At 43.3% G+C, this 17,394-nt stretch overlaps 1 protein-coding gene across 2 annotated transcripts in view; it reads right to left on the reverse strand.

The window, feature by feature from the left end:
• The window catches only part of PRKG2 (protein kinase cGMP-dependent 2), a 31,189-nt gene extending 14,041 nt beyond the window's left edge, over positions 1 to 17,148 (reverse strand). The window contains exons 1-6 of one of the 2 annotated variants that reach the window (XM_074588510.1): positions 16,956 to 17,148; positions 13,034 to 13,558; positions 7,090 to 7,256; positions 5,311 to 5,424; positions 2,431 to 2,536; positions 1,130 to 1,193 (exon numbers count right to left, since the gene is read on the reverse strand). In XM_074588510.1, coding sequence (XP_074444611.1) covers positions 1,130 to 1,193; positions 2,431 to 2,536; positions 5,311 to 5,424; positions 7,090 to 7,256; positions 13,034 to 13,545 — 963 coding nt within the window. In that variant the 5' untranslated portion in view covers positions 13,546 to 13,558; positions 16,956 to 17,148. The remainder of the gene's footprint in view (positions 1 to 1,129; positions 1,194 to 2,430; positions 2,537 to 5,310; positions 5,425 to 7,089; positions 7,257 to 13,033; positions 13,559 to 16,955) is intronic. The other variant, XM_074588509.1, reaches the window with a different exon arrangement.
• Positions 17,149 to 17,394: the final 246 nt, after the last annotated feature.

Here is a 17,394-nt window from a genome sequence, read left to right on the forward strand (position 1 = left end):
GTCCAACCCCCCCACAGTAAGCAGGGACATCTTCAACTAGATCAGGTTGCTCAAAGCCTCACCAAGCCTGGCCTTGAATGGCTCCAGGGATGGGGCCTCCACCACCTCTCTGGGCAACCTGGGCCACTGTCTCACCACCCTCATTGTAAAGAACTTCTTCCTAATGACTAATCTAAACCTACCCTGCTCCAGTTTAAAACCATTGCCCCTCGTCCTAACGCTACATGCCCTTGCAAACAGCCCCTCCCCATCTTTCCTGTAGGCCCCCTTCAGGTACTGGAAGGCTGCTATAAGGTCGGCGCAGAGCCTTCTCTTCTCCAGGCTGAAACAACCAGTTCATTTTTTTCTGCTCTGAGCAGAATTTCCCTAGAAGTTTTCCCTTGCCAGCAATCCAACCAAAAAAAAAAAAGTCACTGCTTAGGGTACTGCTGTGCTAAGGCCATTTGCTGTTTCACATAATCAACACCATGATCTCCTCATCCCCTTGCGCTATGGCCATTCGTCACTCTGCCTCCTCTGACTCGTTGGGACTGAGGCTCTTAGTTCTCTGAGGAACTTTTGTTCTCCACCTGCAGAACTGTTCCAAGACTGGGGTTCCTATAGACTTTCCCTATACAAAAAGCTTTAATAGTTACCACTGCTCTTGGAAAACATCCCAGCTACGACTACATATCAAGCCTTTACCTCCAAAGGCTGCTGGCAGATGCAGCCCTAAGACACACAGATATTTTGCTGGTTTCATATGTTGAAGTCCTACAGCCGTTTTGCCCCTTGTATTTTGTAGCGTATGAAAGTATTAGCTATCCACGTTGCAAACAGGTAAAGCATAATTACCAAAAAAGAGTCAGAGACCTGGACAGTAATTTGGTGCTTAGTCTTAACAAAGGCTAGCCTATAGATCCTCTTATCTACTTGCTTGAGTCCTTCGATGCCAAAGATATAACTTACTTTTATGCCACTAAATGTTATTATTTGCTGACAATCTGGAATTCCACTCTGACCACTCCCAAAATACTGTCATATTAAAAAAAGCTTGATTGTTTTTTGGTTTTGTTTTTACTTATTTATTATTCTTTGTTATTTTGCAAGCTCACGGAACACTATTTAGAAAAACTTAACAGTATCTTACCACCTCCAGGCAGTCCATGATCTTGGTTAATTTATCTTCAGGTAAGTTTTTCAGCAGGGACACGCTTCCAGAAAACAGAAATGCAAAAGAAAAAGAACCAAAAGTAGTTATCATTAACACTTTTATGATCTCATCTATACGCTTTGTACAACCACATTTTATAACTAGCTAAACTGGTGGTGGTGTTATACAAAACACATAATATACAACTAAATCTTAATTTGCAAGGTTCACGCATTCTCATCTTGTTTTTTAGATAAACAGAACTCACACAACGTACAACTTAGAAATGCGGCAAACGTTGGCCAGTTTGTAAATCAACTTTGTATCTCAGTAGGGGAAAAAGCAAACATACAGACTAATTTAAAATTTCAGTCATACAGAATCCATTAGTTGCAAAATCAACACATTATAGTAATTCAATAATATATTTTCAAATGCACTGCAGAGACTGCAAAATCAGACAAAGGTAACTTCAGTACTATGCGGACAACTACATAAAAGAGAATCCAACTACAGTGATGACTTAGTGAACTTGCTGATAAGAATGAAAAAACTTCCCTCCCTGAGCACTTAGACTTGTAAAAGTCAGGAAATCATACAGCTCTCTAGCTACTCAGGCTCAGCAAAGAAGTATTAATAGAAACCAAAGATGGAGATGGATGCAAAAATACACACGACATTCTACGCATGGCCAGGCTTGAGATCTCGATTTGAAGCTATAACAGAGTGGTCATTCTTTGTTGAAGAAAGAAAATACGAAGTCAGCTAATTATGGTTTGGAACCTCTGATTTGACCTTCTTCCTAAGGAAAAGCACTGTACGACCCTCAGTGTTCCCTGCAGGAGGGAGATGTATTCTACTCTGCAGATTTCCTAGCAATTTATGTTGGAATTAGTTCATAAATTGAGAGACGTGCAGTTCTCATATTCAAGTCTCCAGGGCATGGGGAATATTTCTTAATCTACTCCAACAGCAAATGAACTCCTAGTTGGAGGATTTATTTAACTCTATTTATTTAATACATTGGTTCAACCTCTAGCCATGTAATCTTCCTATGCATTTGTTCCATGACTTAAAAACACTCAAGCATCTGTTGCTGTTTCCTAATGTAATACAGGAGAAACACAATCAAAATGAGAAAAATTATTTTGTGAATCCTAAAAAAATCAAGACAGGTAAATATTCAGAGTTTTGAGGCCCTTTACATTAAGAGCGCTTTTTTCTCTCTCTCTTTATAAGACAGGTGCAATATTGTTGTGCCCACGCCAGTATGAGAAATAGAAATGCATTGTATTTACCTTCTTAGGAAGTTTCTGTATTGCTCTTGTCTTGTTTGTGCTGTCACTCTCATGATATTTTGAAATACTTCTCTGTCCAATGCCCATGTTTTAACATTGGTGATTGCTTTTAAGAAAACAAAAAACCAACAACAAAATCAATGTTTCCAAATGATTTGATGGAAGATATTACAATATCAGGTCACGGTACAAGATAGACTAGCTCTTTCAAAATGCCCAAGGCCATATTTTAAAATATGTAGCACCTACTGCAATCAGACTTCTAAAATAATTCAGCTCACACTTAAACAATGCTCACTAAAGTAAGGCATAATTTCGCAACGGTTCCTCCACAGAGCACTTTCTGTGCAACTCCACACCGAGTAACCCAGCCAGTTACTATGAGCACAAACAGGGCTGGAATGCTTGTGAAGGTCTACTCCTAATCACAGATAGTCATTGATTGCGCTCAAAAGCTGCAATGTAAACTGCAAAGGAGCCAATTTGAAAGAAACATGAAGTTGGCTGAAGTTTTTCAAAACTTATGAGGTAAACGTTGAATACTATGGCTTGGATCCATCTCTAATTCAGATTATACGAAAATCTTTGTGAAATACGCAGTAAGATAGAAATAACAGAAGTCAAGAAATAAATTTCATTTCATTTAATGCTGTGATTCTCACACAGTCTTCCTCTAGTCTAGCCATTTTATAAGGGAAAAAAAGGGTAATCAAAACATTAATGAAGATCTTTCACAAGGTAATCAAAATATTAATACAGTAAGCATGCATTAGATCTAGCATCAAAGATGCAAACCACTGAGTGGTTTTTGGGTGCAATCATTGACAGAACAGAACACATTGCACTTTATTTTTTTAAGCAAAATAAGGTGATTCTATTTAATTTTATGTCTTCTTTTGAAAGATACCACAACAGATTCAGCAGTTTTCCTTCTGTCGTAAGAAGAAACAAAACTGTTTTCTCTGGGATAAAGCAAAGCTACAGAAAAAAACCTGGAGCAATTGATTTCCTCAACTTATCATAAACATAAAATTATTTCTACAGGAAAGAAAACCACCAGGTTTAAAATGATGCACAGTCATCGCATACACACATATGCTCTTAATTGCCATTTATCAAGATAGCTCAAAAATATTTTTGGATGCTGGAAGGGAGAACAAAGGTATTGCTTTGGTTTTGTTTTTCTCCTAAATAACATCTTTTGGTTTAACTTGCATGAAGAAAACGTAGTAAATATCCAAGCTATTGCAAATGCATTTCCTTAACTAAATAAAGCAATTATATAGCTAGAAAAAAGTAATCTCAGAGATGAGATAGAGAAATTCAGAAACACAGGAGTAAATCACGTTCCCAGTTTCAAATACAGCTACTGCATGTAAATATGCTGCTGAGTAGCAGCAGCCATTGAATTGCTGCCTGGGTAAAGTTCTTCACTTGTCAGTCTTCAAAGATCGTTAGGTAAAGGGTGTCACTAGAACCAGCATCACGAAAGGGTTTTCACGTATGTACTTACTAGCCATGCTCAGTTACGGCATTGTACTGCTCTTCCACGACAAGAAACACAGGAAAGCTATTGGAGAAGGGTGGGATTCTGCAGTGATTTTAAGTATTCAAACACCCTTTCTTGTCCACAATTGGACAATTCTTGTCCTACCTCAAAACCAATTAACGTTAACAAAGGTCTAAAGTAGCGTGACTTCTTACTCTGCAGAAACACTACTTAATATTGCTAATACTACGCAGCAGGCAAAAAAGAAAAATAGGGAACATATTCAAGTAGAATAGCGTGCTAGTAAGAAAAATAATCACATTATTGATGTTGTTCTGTTTACCAGGCAGCAGCAAACACAGATTACATGTAATAACTTCCATCTGCACAGCCAACAATGATTAAGCTTAAACTGGGTGCAGAAAGAAAGACTAGGAGCTTTTAAAGTGAACAACTTCTTGGTTTATTCCATTTGCTCCTTATTAAGTCAACATAAATGCTTCATATTTACTGCCGATTTAAACAAGAACAGAAATTTGCCTTCAAACACAAGTAATATTTATGGAATGGTGGAGAGTGGAAAAATGATTAATTTAACCATATTTAGTCACTTACTGGTCTGTCACAGAACAATTATGGCAGGTTAGAAAAGGAATCAAGGGGTACTTAATGGATGAATACCCAGTCTTATGCAGGAAGAGGGACATTTGTATCAAAGCAACACTTAACAACTCCATCCTGGTCAGAGAGAAAAGACAAAGCAAGAGCCAGTATTTGCCTCAGAGAAGCTGCACGTCTCACACAGAAGTTTTCTCTCTGCCACCACCACATTTGAGATCAAACTCAAGTCTTCTCCTGAGTGCCAGCTGCAAGTGTCAGGTGCAAATGAATCTTGGCAGGACCCAGTAACTTAATGATACAGAACTAAAAGAAGTAAAAAAGCAACTAATTCCTACGTATTTTATTTGCTCTATTAAAAACACCATCATTCTGCTCTATTAAAAACACACTGTAATTTCAGCCTCAGGGTTGCATTCGACACAAGAACACAAGAGTCAAAGACCACTGCTGATACTAAATCATTCAACATTAAAACATAATCCTTCCTTAACAATTAGTTTGGCACAGATCTGGCTAACCAGCATACTTTGGAGATACCTAGTTGTTTATCAAAGATCATGCTAGAGATGGAATTATATTCGTGGCATAGTATTATTAGAGTTCCCAAGTAGAAAGAACTCAAGGAAGGAAACGTGAGCTTACTGTAGATAATCAAGACATGCAGAGATCTATAAAATGAAAAATTCAAAGAAAATCTGAATATTACAGGGACCTCACAAAAGTACATAGTTTTCGTTTCGAGCAACGTTGTTATAATAAACCTCAGGTACCTTTCACAGAGGCTGTCCGTGTGCAGTTGTATAAAATGGCTAGTTCACCAAAGGCTGTCCACGCAGGTATTGAGGAGAGTAGTTTATTCTGCTGAAAGACTTCCAGACTGCCCTCTGTCAAAAATCATCAGGATAATAGGTATTAAAACTGAGCTCAACTGCACAGTGCAAAGGGAAAACAAATCGATATATTTCTGGCTTCACCACTCCCTGGAACACAGGAATGGGAGCAACGATGCAAACAGTGCTTTGAAACACACGTACAATACAGTAGAGATTATTTTTTTAAACGTGTATTGCTCATCTACAAATCTACTCTGGAAGGGAGGGAAAGCTAAGAGAAACTTCAACACTAAAAAGGCCATGGAAAAGGGCCAGTCTAAATCCTGATAGGATAAACTTTTGCTACAAAAACCAGTCAGTACTGGTTCAGATAGCCTAGTGTGGTGTAGACAAATAAGTCTTAAAATAGCGATCACAGGAGAAATTACGAGGTTTGTCTGTTCATACCCATGTATGCGTATATACACGCAGAATGCAAAGGAGAGGGCATAAAAAAAAAAAGCAGATTAAATCCCTCTTTAAGAAATTGTTAAGGACAATTTCTTAAAGGACTACAAACTCAGCAAAAGTCAAAGAAAGTCTGAATTCTTTCACAGGTTATGGCCCCCAAAAATCTTCCCTTAAACATGTTCTGAAAGTTTGGCCCTCTTCTCTTCAGGACACTCACAGGATCCTCGGAAGAGGCCTAACGTGCCAGAAAAATTTCCAGGTGCCCAACTTCCTCATATTTCATCTGTTTTTCAAAACGTTATCATTTTGTCTGTCAAGAATATGACTACCCCATCGCAAATTTTGCCTCCTCTTTCTCCTTCCACCATCAATTTTCCAAACTAATGCATCCATACGAAGACAGAATATGTGCTATACCAGTATGCCCCTGGCTTACATATTCCTGCCTCAACAGAACACACACCTTACAGCATGAACTCTAATTCGTGAGCTTCTGGGCTTTCTAGTAGTCCAGAATTGATGAGTATGCAAATTAATCATAAATACTGATAATTTTTTTTATGGTGAGATGATGAAAGAGAGTATTGCTGCTGGGAGCAACTTTCGGGTGTTAAACTTGGGCTCCACTATGGCTGATCTGTAATTTGAGATCTGAGCGTAAGCTTGGCAGCAGTCAGCACAGACGACTGCACTGAGATTACTTCAGACCCGTTATTATGATTTTAGGAAAGTCTTCTTATCCTAAAGCTTGTTTTTTGGTTGCTTGTTTTTTTTCCCCAGAAAAAAACAAGCAGCTGTTTTTTTCAAAAAAAGTCTAAACTTTGAGAAGGGTAAACTCAGACCTCATACCTCAGTTTCACATATACAGAAAACTGGTATAAGTTCTCTTGAATGTTGAAAAGTAAGTTTATTTCAGAAGGGGCTTTACCATTGAGCAGTTTTCTGTATTTTAAATTATACCTGCTTTTCCTTTGGAGAAGAAAGGGTTGGACACACCTACAACATAAAGGATTTTCTGGTCTCTAGGCCTCCAGAAACGAAAAAGGTAACAAAATAGCATTGAATCAAGGTTCAAGTTTCTAAGGTGCTTTTTGTTGCTCTCACTCTGTTTCATAAAAGTCACAGGTAAAACTTGCATTGCCCTCAGTAGGGCCACCATAAATGATTTAAGAGCACAAACATCATCATGGTGGTTTCTTACAATGACTTCTAAATTACTTTCCTATTTCTTGCGCTTGGTGAGTTGTATGAGTAGGCAGTATTCACCTTTGAGCACAAAAATGTGATTGCCTGGTTCTCCCTGCCTGATGACGTAGCTCCCTTGCTGGAAAGTCCTTTCATACATACATTCCACCATATCTCGGATCTGGTGAGGCTCCAGTCTCTTCAAGAACTGATTTTTATTCAGGGCATCCATGATGAGCTTCTTCTCACTGATTTAAAACAAAAAAAACTCACAAAGTTTAAAAGATCCAGCATGGTTGGAGTGTACCATTCGCCAGGCATCCATTCCTCTCAAGATCTTTCCTCTCATGTCTTACACTCACGTGACGAGTACCACTGACAAATGTTACAATCCTTGCAATCAATATGCATCCCATTAGCTGTGCCACACTATGGCCTCTCTCCTCCTGTGTGACCCTGCCTGCAGAAAGCATCAGGTTCGATGTAAAAAAGCTTCCAGCAGAAGACATGGTCCCCAGAAAGTTTTCCACTGTTTCTCACCATATTCTTTCCCCATTGCACGACTAAGGTATATAGCCTTGCTTATCTGAAGGAAAGAAATACGAAGAGTATGTCTTCACATACCACTGCCTGCACGGGAACGGCAACTTGTTATAAAATCACCTTTCTAACATTCTAATACATTCTAATATCCAGCAAAAACATAACACTGATTATAGTAATAAGGTTAAAGTCAACAATGATGGTACTAAGACCTCATCAAGAGTTTCTCCTTTGCGGTGAAGAAAGATGCAAGGAAAGAAAAGTGTGCAAAGACATGATTAACAGGTGCTGCTGTTTCTCAGGAGAACGTTAGAAGATGTTGGTGGCGGGGGAAACAAAGCAAGTTGTAAATGAATGTGATTTTAAAAATGAAAACACAGAACTTCCCTTGCACCTGCATAATAACATTGATCCTGTGGCATTCCCTATTCATAGCTACTAAGAAAATTTATGATCAGGACACCATCACAAGGTCAGCTTGCAAAGTACCTGTTGAACTTTGTCCCAAGATTCACAAAATAAGTCCAGCAGAGGCGTGTGTGGAGGTGGAAGGTTAGAGCTGATCCCTTCCCGCACAGCTCTTTGCCCTGCATCCACTTCCCTGCAAAACTCTTCCTACCTCTTCTGTGCCCGCTTTCTTTGCGCAGATGACAACAAATAGCATAAATGCTCGTACAGCAAAAATGCTGTAGTAGTCTGCTCATGTGGGATGCCAAATATGTCTCCTTAAGAATGACTAGACATGAGAGAATCTTCTTAAATCAGGCCCTTTCCTCTACTGCTTTTAGGAATTTTTTAGGGTATAATTAGAAGTAAAAATATAACACAAGGGCTCACGGATATAGGTATGCAGCCATTATTACCAACCTCTTTGCTTTCTGAAATTCAACATTCAGGGAAATAAACTCATATCGCATCTTGGTGATGATATAGCAAACTACGGCCATCAAAAAGTCTTTGGAAAAGCTTCAGGGTATCCGTAAAAGTTGGGCAAAAGGCAGGTAAAGTATGCACATCAATGAACAAGGACTAGCCTGCCAGGGCCCTGAGAGCAGCAATAGGCCTTAACCACCCTGATCGGCCTCACCTGGGACAACCAACCACACAACCTCTGCCCATTGGCCTACATACTCTATTTAAGCTCTATTTAGTCTGGGCATTCACTTCTTGCCTGAGCTATGTTATAGAAATAATTGATTTTGCTTTTGCCTTCTGGATGGGTATCGGCCCAATATTTTAAATACTTCGTTTCTGCCCCTCGGTTAGAGCTTGCATCCAATTGACCTCTTCTTCTGTGGGACTCCTGGTGGACCCTGTTATCACCACCCTGCTCTGCCTACCCTGTCCAAACTTTGTGGGATGCTACCCTGGTTAGTACGGGCATTGACCGTGCTGTAGACAGCCTTGGTTCGCTTTCTCGTGTTGAGCAACCCTGTTCTTGCTGCTCCCTGAGACAGAGCCTCTGTGTCATTTCCTGCAGTAGTAAATACATATAAATGGGAGAGTTGTAAAGACAAGAACAGTCTTGAGCTCCTGGTGGAAGAGCCCGGTGGTTGGATTTTATGAAGAAAATGTGGAAAAATCAACAGTGGATGAATCCACTAATAATGACTAACCAACCGAGACAAGGCTGGCTGTACATACGCACTGGGCAATCTATAAGTTCTGATTGACTTGTGTATGTTCTAGGTCAAGGACTTCCTATAAAGCAGTGCCTTGAATCCATGCCAGAAATGAATGTAATTAAACAACTGCTGCATTTAAGGCCCACTCTTGCCTGCATTTATAAAACAATGCAACATTATCATCAAAACTAGGTTATGTGGGAAAATCTCCTGAGGAAAATCCAGGAACGAACAATCAGTTAAGGCAAGTAAGTAGACTTACAATGTTACTAGCTATATAATGACCGGAAATAAGTAAAGATAATGAGATGAGGCAAGAAAGATAAAATCAAGTGGCTATGGTGAGGACTGTGTTTAGAAATAGTGATCATAACTTAGCTTCTGCTCAAAGCAACAGGGTTATTAGAATACAAGCTCTAACTTCATTTTCTGCTAAAAACAACCTTGCTTATTTAATTCACTCTGGCCTGCATCATGCATAGAATATGGCAATAAAATACAGTAATGGCTCATAAACTGATACTTAAAATGAGCAGCTTCCAGAACTACAGAACATAGAACACTATGCTGTTTTCAGAAGGTGCAGTGGGCCACAGAGCGAAGGACACATGAGTATCATAACCACCAATCAGTTGCTTGCTCATTCCATGGGCATCCAGCACAGTATCTAACAGTTTTCTCTCCATTGTTTTCCTCAGCTTCTTCTGTACCTGCCCCACTTTTGAGAACTGCTGCTGGAAACAACTAGATGTCCTGAAAGGACAGAAGGCGTTTAATCCCGTACTCATGCCAGTCGCTGTCCTGATGAATACTACTAAAAAGGGGTGCACAGCTCCACAGAACTGTTCTGGTGTTGAGGTATTTCTTGGTCCCCACCGCTAGTAGGACTAGCACCTTTCTTCAACATCCAGGGCCAGCTTTGCCATAGCATCCTTCTCCAGGCTTTGTTCCTGTCCCTGCTGTTAGCTCTTATGGAAATGATCTTTCCAGGCACAGAGGTGAGGCTGACAGGTCAGTAGTTGCCAGGATCCTCCTTTCTACCCTTTTTTAAAAAGAGCGCAATGTTTCCCTTTTCCCAGGCACTGGGGACTTCACCTGACTGACATGACTTTTCAAATATCATGGAGTGTGTCTTGGCAACTTTTTGTTGAGTATCTCAGCCTTTACCTCAATTCATTGTTACCAGTTTGCCATTCTTGCACATCAGTGGGGGTACGCTTTTTTTGACCTTCCTTTTCTGGCTGACATACCTGTAGAAGCTCTTCTTACTATTCTTTGCATCCCTTTCCACGTTCAGCTCCAGATGAGCCTTGGCCTTCCTGACCCCATCCCTACACAACCAGGCAGCGTCCCTATACTCTTCCCAGGATACCTGTCCCTGCCTCCGCTGCCTGTGCATTTCCGTCTTGTGCTTCAGTTTGACCAGCAGGTGCTGACTCAGCCATGCTGGTCTCTTGCCTTCCTTTCCTGATTTTTCACACCTGGGGATCAAGAGCTCTTGCACTTTATGGAAAGCATTCTTAAAGATCTGCCAGCTCTGTCCTGCTCCCTTTTCCCTGAGGGCAGTTTCCCGGGGGGTCCTATTGACTAACTCCTTGAAGAGCCGGAATTTTGCTTTCCTAAAAGTCAGGGTCCTGACTTTACTCTTCGCCTGAGCCATATCCTTCAGGACTGCAAACTCCATCAGTGCATGGTCACTGCAGCCTAGGCTGTCTCCAATTTTGACATCACCGATTAGCTCACTTGCGTGGGTGACCAACAGGTCCAGTATCGCATCCCCTCTGGTAGGGCTGCCTATTATCTGGCTTAAGAAGTTGTCCTCAATGCATTCCAGGAGTCTCATGGATTGCCTACAGCTTGCTGTGCTACTTTTCCAGGAGATACCTGGGCGGTTGAAGTCCGCCAGCAGGATGAGAGCCTGCGAGCCTGATGCCTCCTGTAGTTGGAGTAAGGCAGCTTCATCCATAGGGTCCCCTTGATCAGGTGGCGTGTAGTAGACACCAACCACAAAGTTCCCTTTGTTGCCTCAGTCTCTTATTCTTACCCATAGACTTTCAACCTGCTCATGGGTATACTTCAGAGACAGCTCTTCACACTCAATCCATTTCTTCACCTGCCACCCTGGGCGTGGACTTGCCTCTGTGCACTCCTCTCCTTTAAGCTACTGCCTTCAGCCTGGTGGGGGGAGGATACAGGATCTCCTTGATCTTGTGGTTTTTTTCTGGTGGCTGTTCCCATTTCTTTCTTCTTCTTGCTCCTTAACCTTTCTACATCCTCTCATAGTTCTGCCACCAGGCTGAGCAGATCGTCCACCTCACACAGCAGTTCTCACTACTGCCATCCGTTACCAGTGAAAGGTTCTGGCACTCCCTGCAGCCTGAGACTTGGATGGCTGCATGCTTTTGTGGGAGCTCTGGCTGGGTTGCCACATCCATTCTCCCGAGTGCAGAGGACACAGCTTTCCGCTGCGTGGATACCACAGTTAAGCTCCTTCTGAGAGGGTGAAGACCATCAATTGAACTCACCTCTTGAGATGGCAGGGTCACTACGTCCTTCCACACGAACTGCCACGCAAATTGCCACCCTACGCCTTGTTTGCCCACTCTATTGCAGTGGTCCTGGTCGCTCTTGCTACCTGGGCTGCTTTTTATAGGCGGAGGGAGTGAGAGGTGGTCGCGGTTGTGCTGGCAATGCCCCAGCTTCCTCAGCATCTCCCACCAGAGCTGCTGGCTCCTGGCAGATCTGCTGGCCCTGGCATTTCTATGCCTCATGAAAGCCGCCTGTGTGTTGAGATCTGCTGCTCCACTCTGGGTCAGGCCAGCTGTGAAGCAGCTCCCCTCGGTGACTGACATCAATGTCAAGTGTCAAGACAGTTCTTCCCCAACCAGTAATGGCTGATATCATAACTGGGTCATGATCCTGAGCCCTTAATGGGAAGGGACTTGATATAGGCAGCTTAAATGCTGCTGATGGTGATAGCATGCTCCGGAAGGATACAGAAATATGGAGAACCAAGTCCTACAGATACCGAGACATCTAGATTAACACTGCAAAAAGATAAGAGATTAAAAAATTTTCCATTTGAAAGACTTTTTTGAGAGATCTGCTTTCATATACCATGTTCAAACTCTAAAATCTTCAGGCTTTGGTTAAATTTTCAATGCTCAAACTCCCATTAAGGAAAAACTCATGTTTCTGGTTCTTGCAGAGGTTAGAAGCATAACTGGATTCAAAGAGGAACAAGTAAAATTTGGTTCCTACACCATGACTGTCAGAAGCTGGAGGACAGGAGGAAGCTGCTAAAAGGATAATCACACCATACAAAACGTTTCATTATATTTTGCACTAGACTGAGTTGAAACTGGGAGGATAAACTTTGTACCCAGCTCAGTATCAGTGTCCATATTGCATTTGGGAGAGCTGAGCTGGGGCCACCTGCTCCTTCCCAAGCCTTCCATACTATAGGAAGAAGAATCTGAATCCACGTGAAGGCATCTAGCCTTCTGCTCATCAGGGCTCCAGAGTACAGCTTACACTGCAAGCACTAGGCAAACCTAGACCTGAGAAGAGGCTTAGGTTCTGCTTAGCTGTCAGTAAAGATAAATCCCAAGGAGACTATAAGACTCTCCTCAACTGAAATACAGAGGCTACCCACCACTCTTCACCTGAAGTCTGTGGGTGATGATTCTTGGTTAAAGTTACACACAAACTCAACCAGCATCTAACTGTCACAGTGACAAAGCCTATATAAAAAAGATAGATACTTTAATCTTGGTTCATCATGAGGAGACAATATCATTGTGATAAAAGTAATATCCTTGTAACACAAGCATATAATCCCCCTGAAATGAGCTCACCTGGAATCCTTTCGGACTCTTGCTTTTTCAAAGGAAAACTCAGCTTGCCTGTTCAAATCATACAGCTGTGTTGTCGGCTCTGCGGATACACCTTCCTTGGCTCCTCTCCTCCTATCAGCAGAGACTTGAATCTTTGAAGCCACTTTAAGTGGAGAGGGCTGAAGAAAGTGCTCTCCTGGAGTGCTAACAACATCTTGCAGCTTGTTCAGCTGTATACACTTGCTCTGAAGTTCCTTGGTGAGTTCCGCGATGACCTTAGTCTGCATAGCCAGCTGTTCCTGAAGCTCAGCAACACGACTTTGACCCTCTTGCAACTCTTGATCTTTTCTCTTCAGCTCCTTTTCCAGTTCAAGCAGCCTGCTGCAAAGAACATCAGCTTGCCCATTGATCACGTTGACGCCTAGACTCGTGTCCTTCAAAAACTTACGGCTGCCAGCACAGCCAATAGAGAGGTTTGCTATGTGTCTATCCGGCTGCCTCAGGTGCTTGGGTTTCACTGATCCATTCCCCATTTTGTCCAGAGACCTAGGTGAGAAAACAAATTTGCAGTTTTGTTTTATTCCTCAACAACAAGAGAAAAATAATTTAATGGAATGGCAAGTGATGAATTTAGTATTTAACTGGCAGCTGAATTTGAGATATACAACTATAGTAAACATAGTCGATTGCTTTCATCCTTTCCAGTCCTGAAAGCCAGAGGAGTAAAGGGCAAAGAGAAGAGGCAGGGAGGTTGGTGGACATAAACCAAAAGATCTGATGGCTACCACTTTTTTTTTGTGCGTTGAAAAAGACATGTGTAAGCTTCTGTCAGCCTAACGAAGACAAAACAAACAGCAGAAAGGAGAAAAGCTTTTGCTCTACTGCTGAAGCAAGAAAATTGTTAGAAGCAAAAAAAAAAAAAAAAAGTTAGGTCCCTTCCCCATTGAGGAATTGAGTATATTGAGTACACAGACTAATTTCACCAGTGGGTGTGTATCTGCCTGGCATAAAGGATATGTGATTATTAAGCATATATGTTAATAATATTTTTAAAAAAACACTTTAAGGGTTATGACCATAAAAGAGCAGTCATACTGATCAGAACAGCGGTCTGGCTAGCTTTTAAACTATCTCCAACCATGGCCATAAGGAGATGCCCAGGACAAGGTTTCAACACGATGAGCACATAGGCTGCTTGACTGAAATACTGTCTGAAATTTCAGATTTCCTGAGCTCGATACGCTTTATTTAATCTTCAGTGGATCTCTAATCCTAGTACTTGTCCCATTTTCCTTCTAACTCCTATAAACTTCATATCTGCAGACCCTGGCAGGACCCTAGCAAGGAGTTGCACAGGTCTGCTTCTTGCATGAAGAACTACCTCCTTCTATTTTTTTCTTCCAGTGCAAAACCAGGGATATCAAAGTTAGGAAAAGCCAGCTTCAGAAAGACTTATCTCTGTTAACCCTTTCTATACTATTTTGTGAACGTCTGTCCCACTTCTCTGCCTGAATGTATGCCTGAATTCTTTCCCAGAATGCCAAGTCCTAGCTTACTCAGTCCTTCCTCATACACACATCACTCCAAAAGCTTGACCAACCTTGCTGTCTTTTGCTGATGACAAATTCAGGGTAGCACAGTTAGGACTAATTTTCTCCTACCAAGAGCAGACAGCTGGCACTGTTTCTGCAGCTCTCTTAATCACTTCAAACTGGCTCACTTTTGTTAGTGTAACAGCAGCTACTGATGTCAAGGGACAGCTGCCTTTTATGGGGAATTACCCCTTTCCATTGTCTACTCATGAAAAGTGACCAGGAAAAGACTTTGGACTCCTGCCGGAACATCTATGCTCCAAGTACGTGCTGCAACTAGCAGCCTTGAGTAGATTTTCAGTGATCCACCTTCTTCCCTGGACAGTATCTTTGGCACATTTTATTGTACCATTTTAAGAGGAGCAAGGAAGAAGTGCTTGCTGCTTAGGTCAGACTGTATTAAATGCACAAGTTGAGGGGGGGAAAAACTAACGCATTGCTTTTGGGAGTCTAGGGTTCAACAACCACTAACCCATTGTACCCCGAACTAGTTTTGGGGAGCAATGCCTGCTTATAAACCCCATCTGTGGGCCACAACAGTGCCAGGTTACAGTTTGATTTAGTTCAAGCCTCAGCAGACCTCCACCAGGAAAGAAGGAATGAGCTTAGGGCTGTATTGTTCGGGCCTCAGCACCACGTAGAGCTTTTCCCCAAATCCCTTCTCAGGCGCTTGATGAATCCTGTTCAATTGTATCCTGCTCTTGCAGAAGACTACAGCACAGGAAATACCTGCCTCAGATAAAACAGAAAATTGTTTCCTTGGACTCCAATTTTTGCCTCATCAAATAATAAAAAAAGTTTTATAAAAGTATTGGTGCATGAACCAGGCAATCATGCTGCTATTGTGATCGGTCATCCGTAGGCCCTAAGTAGCTGTTGGTCTGCATCATGAACGAAGTACAACTTTCTCAGGTTGAGTCCCAAGTGATGTGGCATAAGCTAATCTCTTCTACCATTTCATTGGAACCGGGTAAGAACATGCCCCTGACAAGGTACGCTGATCAGACAACAAGAAATAAATTGGGAAGCTTCAGCAATTTGCTTTTAGTGGGCAGTATAACCATGCTTTTAACAGATGCACAGTTCTGTTCTGGTTTGGAGCCTTCAATGGGTTAGAATTGAAATACTTGAAAAGGCAGCTCACATTGCAAGTCTAGTTTCCCCTAAAACACTCTTTCTTCTCAACTCTGTCTTGCTTGTTGTGACTCTGCATAATATTTTTCTTTTGCCCCAGTTTCCTGGATGCATTTTGGCAGCTGGTGCTTCAGCTCGATAACAGGGTAGTATGTCAGAAATAAAGGTAAATCTGTACCCACACAGAAGAATTTAAACAAGTTACACATCAAGGTACCAAATCAAATAACTCTGAAGAGCGACCTATGTGTCACTGCATATGGCTTAACAAAGATCTTAGCTCAGCATGCAACCATATTAAAAAAAACCCAAAACAACAAGAGAGCAACCAACCTAAACTAAATGTTACAATATAGAGAGTAAAAATAGAGATTACAGGAAATATGTCATCACATACAACACAGCAGCAGCCTCTGCTACTAATTGCAGTGGCAATCTCCGTGTTTCAAAAAAAGGATATCACAGACATTTTAAATTACCTTTACGAAAGGACAGGGTAACTGCCCCAGGGCAAAAAAAACCCCTACTACTTAGATTGTATCCAGAAACGGAACAGGTTTACTGTATAAAGAGATGATGGTTAAAGTTCATAATATAACAACTGCACTAGAGTGAAAACGTTAGGAACTTCTGTCTTCCCATTGCATACGCGCAGTTAATTGTCAGCGTACAATGGAACAAGCCGTCAGATCTGACAGATCCCTGTTTCCACATGGTACCCTTTGCTGGCTACTCGCATAGGCAACTCCTGGCCCAGTGTATCACAGGAATCAAGAAAAGGCTGGCAGGTAATTCAGCATTACAGTAGTTAATTCAAACAGAAAACTTAAAACCTTATGCCTCCAGGGTTTGACCAATCCTTACCCGTAAGGAATGAGACAAAAAGCAAAACCAGCGCATGCTCTATGTTTACTACGGGGTACCTCACATGCCCTTTCCAGGGGTCTGCCAGCGGCAGAGACGTGGCCGGGAACCGGGCAGACCCAGCGCCCCCCGGCAGAGAAGAGGACGCCCCCGCCCGCCCAAGGCATCCGCCGCCAGCGGGCGCCGAGCGCCCGGGCTGCGCTCCGCAGAAACCGGGTCCGGGTCCAGCCCCGGGCCGGCACCGCCGCCGAGACCCCCCCTCCCCGCCGGAGACCGGCGTCACCCCGGGGAGGCCGCAGCTCCCCCCCGGCCTCCGCGGCGCGGTCCCGCCTCCCCGGGTCCCCCGCACGCACCCGCCGGCGCCGTTCCTCGGTCCCGCTGCCGGTCCCGCGGGGGTGCCCGCACCTGCGCGCTCGGCGGGGCCCGGAGCGCCGCGCCAGGACGGGGCTGGGCGGCGGCGGGGACGGACTGATGCTCCCGCGCCCGCCGCGGAGCCGGGGCGGGCGGAAACGGCGCTGCCCGCCTCGCTCGGCGCCCGTCACGGGCGGCCGGGAGGTGCGGCGGGGGCGGAAGCGGCCGCGCGGTGCCTGCCCCTCCCTCCCTCGGCCGTGCGGGGGCCACGCAGCGGCGCGGGGCCGTCCCCCGCCCGGGGAGAGGCAGCGGCTTGCGGGGCGCGGGGAGCCTCCGGTGCGGTGTTCGGGATGGGTACAGGGAGGGGGGTGCCCCGTCCCAGGCGGGGATAAGCCGGGCTCCTCAGCCCATTCCACCTCGCAGGTAAATGCAGGGCCCGGC

This window comes from Larus michahellis, chromosome 5 (genome assembly GCF_964199755.1).
Source record: "Larus michahellis chromosome 5, bLarMic1.1, whole genome shotgun sequence".
Taxonomy (NCBI): domain Eukaryota; kingdom Metazoa; phylum Chordata; class Aves; order Charadriiformes; family Laridae; genus Larus; species Larus michahellis.